This window comes from Rutidosis leptorrhynchoides, chromosome 4 (assembly GCF_046630445.1).
Source record: "Rutidosis leptorrhynchoides isolate AG116_Rl617_1_P2 chromosome 4, CSIRO_AGI_Rlap_v1, whole genome shotgun sequence".
In the NCBI taxonomy this organism is placed as follows: domain Eukaryota; kingdom Viridiplantae; phylum Streptophyta; class Magnoliopsida; order Asterales; family Asteraceae; genus Rutidosis; species Rutidosis leptorrhynchoides.
Genome location: NC_092336.1, coordinates 626,042,176 through 626,048,171, shown reverse-complemented (window position 1 = coordinate 626,048,171; position 5,996 = coordinate 626,042,176). Strand labels below are relative to the sequence as shown.

Here is a 5,996-nt window from a genome sequence, read left to right as displayed (position 1 = left end):
ATAAAAAATATTACCATTTTTAACAAAAAATCCATGAAAGTTGCTTGATCAAATTGATTGAATTATATAAAATAAAAGAAACTTTAATCGAACGAAAAAATTGATAAGACGACCTCGGTGGCGACAAAACGAATATAAATGACAAAAACTGTCCATACGAATAACATGGCCAATTAATGGTAGAGCAAAAATCATCTTTTCTTTTTAGTTTATAGACGTAACAATAGATATATAGATAAATGACATGGAAGACATGTTTACATGACTATCAGCCAGTTTGGTTGTAATGATTCTTATTTAGACTGTGGATGATTTCTACAATAGGATCTGCTTCTACGAACCAACATATAATCGCATTGCTTTCATCATTTCATGTGCATTACACATATTAAGACAAAATAGACTTTGAGTTTGTTCGAAAAATGTCAGAAACAAATCAACAATCACATAATAACCTAGTTAGGCCACATACATCTGCGTATAACCCATTAAAACTTTGAGTTAATTCGATCGGTGGTATGAGTCGGAATAATTGGTACTACGTTTATTCAAATTGTTTATTATGTTCACGAATCATGAAACTGAAGTTATATCTTCGTAAAAATATTATCCTTCTTTTTCTGTTCAATATAGTTTCATTTTGTATTTTGTTAACCAACTATATTTGTCATCTATTCTAAAACATGCTACTACTCGTAACACGTAAGAAAGAAAATTTTGAAGAAAATCTAAAAATTGGAAATTAAGGATGATAATAGCAAGCAGGCCCAATTTCATTGGGACGTTCGGTTCAGTATGTCTACTAACTGATCCTGCCGTGGGCCTAGCCTAACAGCCCGCCTCCAAGCCCAAAGTTGCCCATTAATGCGTTTGTGTAATTTCTTATTTTTTTCATTTATTTTTTTATAATTTATAATTGTAAGCAATTATTACCTTCTCCTTATATTAGTATCACAAACACGTCGCATGTTCTCCAATAAAGACAACACCGGTCCAGGGAGGGACCATTGACATTTTGACAATTCGTTTTGTTCTTGGTCGTGACTAGTGAACTGAATTTGAAACCAGTTTTAATTGGATAAAACAAGCAATGGTCTTGAATTCATGATTCTTGTGGCCAGTATTTTCTTATCTTATTTATCCTATAAATTTGTTTTCGGAGCTAAACTAACTTCTATTAATCCACAAGTAATCATCATCCTATTTATTTATGTATCTCTATAACTAATAATATTTTCTATAATTTTTAACTTTTTAACAGGTTGACTTTAGTATTGATTTTTAATTTTAATTGAATTAATTATGGTATATCCATCCAAGTGTCATTATTGTATTCCATAATCCATCCATAATAATTCCATGATAATAATAATAATAATAATATTTAATAACATAATAATAAAGATTTATAAGTGTTCGGTAAAAATCACTGTAGTTTTGGTTGTGCAGAATTTGGGGACTTTCAAATGGCTGCTTTAAACCCATTTTTGAGTCTAAACTCAGGCAACAAACCATGGGTGGATCAAATCAGCAAAACCTTACAAACACAACTTGCAGTCACTATAGACACACCACCAGTTTCTATATTCACAATCCCATCAAATCTAAAAGAAGAAAAGCCCGAAGCGTATGTCCCTCAACGAATAGGGCTCGGGCCGAATCATCATTTTCAGCCCGAACTCTATCAGATGATGGAGCAGAACAAGCTCACATCAGCGAAAAGGCTACTAAAACCTCACAAAATTCATGATTGTCAACGGGAAATAGTCGCAAAAGTCAAAGAAATCGATCCCATAATTCGTGCTTGTTACGATTTATATCTTGATGCTGATGATGATATGCTGGCATGGTTACTTGCAATTGACGGTATGTTCTTGCTTGATCAACTAGATTCTTATTTAAATCATAATTTTACAATAGAGCCAAATGAATTGATCATGTTAGAGAACCAAATTCCATGTATTGTGTTAAAGGAGATCCAAAAGTCCTTATTGGGTGAAAATGATCAAAGGCTAGGAGATAACTTGGAGGCCAAGTTTAGATGTTTTTGCAAGTCTCACTCACCATTTCTATTGTCTAAAGAGAATATCGAATTTGATCATGTTAACCACTTACTCGATTATATGTACCGTTCCATCGTGAACAACGAAAAATGGATCCCAATAAAGGTCGATTTTGATAACCTTGAAAACGATCCATCAGAAAAGGACGCAATGTTAGAATTACTCGAAGCGGTTATCAAATTTGCAATGTTGATCCCAATGGCTCAACCTGTTATTCAGATCATTGAATTTGTAAAGAACACGTTTCCTATCGAGAATAATACGGTTGAAGAGATCAAGGTGCCATCAGTTTCAGAACTTACTAAAATAGCAGGAGTGAAGTTTCGTTTATCGCCTGTGAACGAAGGTGTTAGAAACATAAATTTCGTACAAGGAACAGAACGGTTATGTTATCTCCCTGCGATTAATCTAAACACCAATTCAGAGGTCGTACTAAGAAACTTGGTAGCGTACGAAAAGTTAATGGCAAAGAACAGTTTTACAAGCGTCTATAGTCTTGAACTAACCGAATATGTGGATTTCATGTGTGGGATCATCGATTCTGCCAAGGACGTAAAGCTGTTACGTGAGGAGAGAATCATAGAAGGCGATTTGAGCGATGAGGAGATCGTTAAACTGTTTAACGGGATGGGGAAATCGCGTGCGAAAGTGAGTGTTGAAACGGATTTGAGAAAGATTGTGGTTCAATTGAACAAGGTTTATGAAAGTACACCGAGAATTTGGGTTCGCAAGATGGTTGAGAAACAACTTCGGGCTTATGCCAAGATTATTACGTTCATTGTTAGCATTTCGGGCTCGTTGATCTTGATTCGTGAGGTGTATTTCAAGTTTTATGGTTTGAATCAACCACACATGATTGTGGTTCGTTTTCTTCGGGCCAAATTGAGTAGTTTACCCATAATGTTCACTCATCCGAAGGGCCCGGTTGTCTAAAATTTTTACAATAGCTGAATTTAATTATAGATGTTTATTTGTTATAGATATCTATAGGCGATTAATATTGTAATTGTAAATGTAATTAAGTACAGGTGAAAATGATGGTAAAATTTTACTATAATTGCAATGCACAGGGACGGTTTTTAATGGGGACAGGCGGGGACAGCCGCCCCCAGTAGATTTGCAATTTTCAGTGTAAAATTTTTGGATTTTTCGACTTTGCCCCAGTGGATTTTTTTTTTGTCCCAAAACCATTAAATTTTGCCCAAAAATCCCCAAATTTTACCCCAAAACCTTCAAATTTTGTCCACAAATGTTAAAATTTTGCCCCAAAACCTCCATAATTTGCTTAAAAACCTCCATTTTTTGCCCCAAAATCTCCATATTTTGCCCAAAAAGTTGCCACGATTTTAATTTTTTTTTTTGCCCCCGGTGACTTGGAATCCTGGTACCGCCACTGGCAATGCATGTACTTGAATTACTCGATCCATTACACTTTAATCATCCATCTATTTCTGTTTTTAAACAATATTGTTCACTTGTAACTTGTAAATATTAAAATTAATAAACTTCTGAATCCTAATTTATTAATTTCGGAAAGTGATTCTCACACGCCACTTTTTGATTCATACACACTTTTGTATCATAAACTTACAATTGTATCCCTACATTTATTTAGGGAATTGAACTTTTACTATTATTCTAAACATAAGTGAGAGTATAATAGCCAATTAAATGTTTATGGATCAAAATGTAGTGTGTGAGGATCACTCCCGATTAATTTCATTTATCTGTTTTATATAAAAATCAGTTAAACTAATCTTAATATAAAAATTTAAATTACACCCAACAACTAAAATAGATCGGAAAGTGCATAATAAACAATTCAAGTTAACTTATGCGGAACTTGAAGTTTATGATTAGGAGGGCCAAAACAATGAACATCCAAAAAGTTTAATTGTAGTAATTTTTTTAAATAAGTAATCGTCAAAATTCATATATTAATGAAGATGAAAATCATTAGACGAATTTTAAGTATTCTTTTAATCAATGATAAATCATAAATCAAACAAGTTCAAAAAAGATATGTTAATAAAAGTATTTCAAGTTTAACGGTGTGGTCAGTGAAATTTAACGTCTAGCGAGTGAGAAGATATGGACGGTAGAAAATTTTGGTGGAGTTTAAAGTTTACATTTTTTACTCCTGAAAAGTGGCAAATGCAAAAATGTTTAAGGGGCTGTTTTGTAAGTATGTTGTTGGTGTCGTTTGGGATTGCTGATTGGGGGAAAACGACATGAAACCTCACATAATTTAGTATATGATAGTCTTGACAACAATTTATAAACTAATATTTTTGATATCCAACTATTTAGACAAGATTACAAAAATTGTAACTCAGATGTAGTAAATTACAAGAGAGCAAACAAATAAAAAAAATACATACGAAAATAAGATAGATACATGATATACCTATGCGGTTGCAACATGAAGCCAAGAAGAAGTTTGGATGTATATTTGGGATATGGATCGAGTAATATACGTACTTTGAGATGTGGATCGTCGGGTAGTATAATTACCCCTATATACTAATAGTCGTGGGAATTTTGATCGTTTCACCCCAACCCCACCCAAAAAATGGTCAAAGCGACAATTGACCTAACTTCACCCAAAAAATGCACAAAACCCCCTTCAACTATCCACACCTTACATAAACTACCCTGAACTCCAGGGGGTAAAACGTCAATTTACTTAATTAAAATAACAAACTCCCCCAACCCCTATGACAGCCCGTATCTTCCTCCTCGCTCCGAGTTAAATTCCACCGACCACACTGTTAAACTCGAAATATTTCTGTGAACAAAACGAAACTAACTACGTTCGAAACGGACAATTTTTAAAAAACGCTAACCACAACGACAGCCCGTATCTTCTCGCTCGCCGCGAGTTAAATTTTTTCGAAAGCAGCGTCGTACTCGAAATAATTTTATGAACAAAACGATAAAAGGTATGTTCGAAACGGATACCTTTTAAAAAACGCTAAACACAACGACAGCCCGTATCTTCCCGCTCGCCACGAGTTAAAATTTTTCGACAGTAGCGTCTTACTCGAAATAATTTTATGAACAAGACGATAGGAATTACGTTTGAAACGGACACTTTTTAAAAAACGCTAAACACAATGACAACCCATATCTTCCTCTAGCACCGTTAGGCTCAAAATAATTTTATCAACGAAACGAAACTAACTACGTTCAAACTGAATAGATTTTCTGACAACGACACTTAACACACGTGCCATTTTCCCTATATGAATGTTTACATTATGTGTATTAACATAAGACCCACGTATCCTAAATAGTTTCAAACATAATAAGCACAAACAGAGCACCCGCATTATGACCCGAACGCCACCGCCGCAACGCGCGGTCGGTAACTTTCTAGTTAATACTAACACACTAGTTTGGATATTTTGACTTTTTAAATCTGAGGGCCCAATAAAATATAACAGCATTGTTACTACATTAGAATAGTTCCGCCTAACAAGGCCCAAAAAAATATATATACTAGTGGCCCAAATTTGTGGGATGACCATGACCCTCTACCTATCAGACTCGGCCCATCACAACGTCAATTTAAGCCGTCAAATGAGGTGGAATGGCCTTTGACGCCCCTGACGCCATTAACGGGGCGTCAAAATTTGACACAAAGGGGCGTCAGTCGGATATTTGATGGAAGAGAGAGGGAGCGTGAGATGTGGTACCAACCAATCACATGTTTTCTCAATTTATATTTAATCAAGCATAGAATGATCGGGTCGGGTTCGGTCCATGCTTGACATCAATAAGGGGGATTTAAGGGTCAATTGAGTTTAACTCTCCGGTCCGGAGTACTATGAATAACCCCTTGCGAGATGATGATCTCAACAGGGGTGGTTAAACGTCAGACCCACCATCGGAGGGCGGTCCGGTCATTGATGGCTCGCGCTAAACTATAGG

At 35.2% G+C, this 5,996-nt stretch overlaps 1 protein-coding gene across 1 annotated transcript; it reads left to right on the top strand.

Moving 5' to 3' along the window:
• Positions 1-1,222: 1,222 nt before the first annotated feature.
• On the top strand, positions 1,223-3,124 carry LOC139904181 (putative UPF0481 protein At3g02645). Its single transcript, XM_071886114.1, has one exon. The coding sequence runs from the start codon at positions 1,467-1,469 to the stop codon at positions 2,994-2,996; it is 1,530 nt and encodes a 509-aa protein (XP_071742215.1). The 5' UTR covers positions 1,223-1,466; the 3' UTR covers positions 2,997-3,124.
• The last annotated feature ends 2,872 nt before the right edge of the window (positions 3,125-5,996 follow it).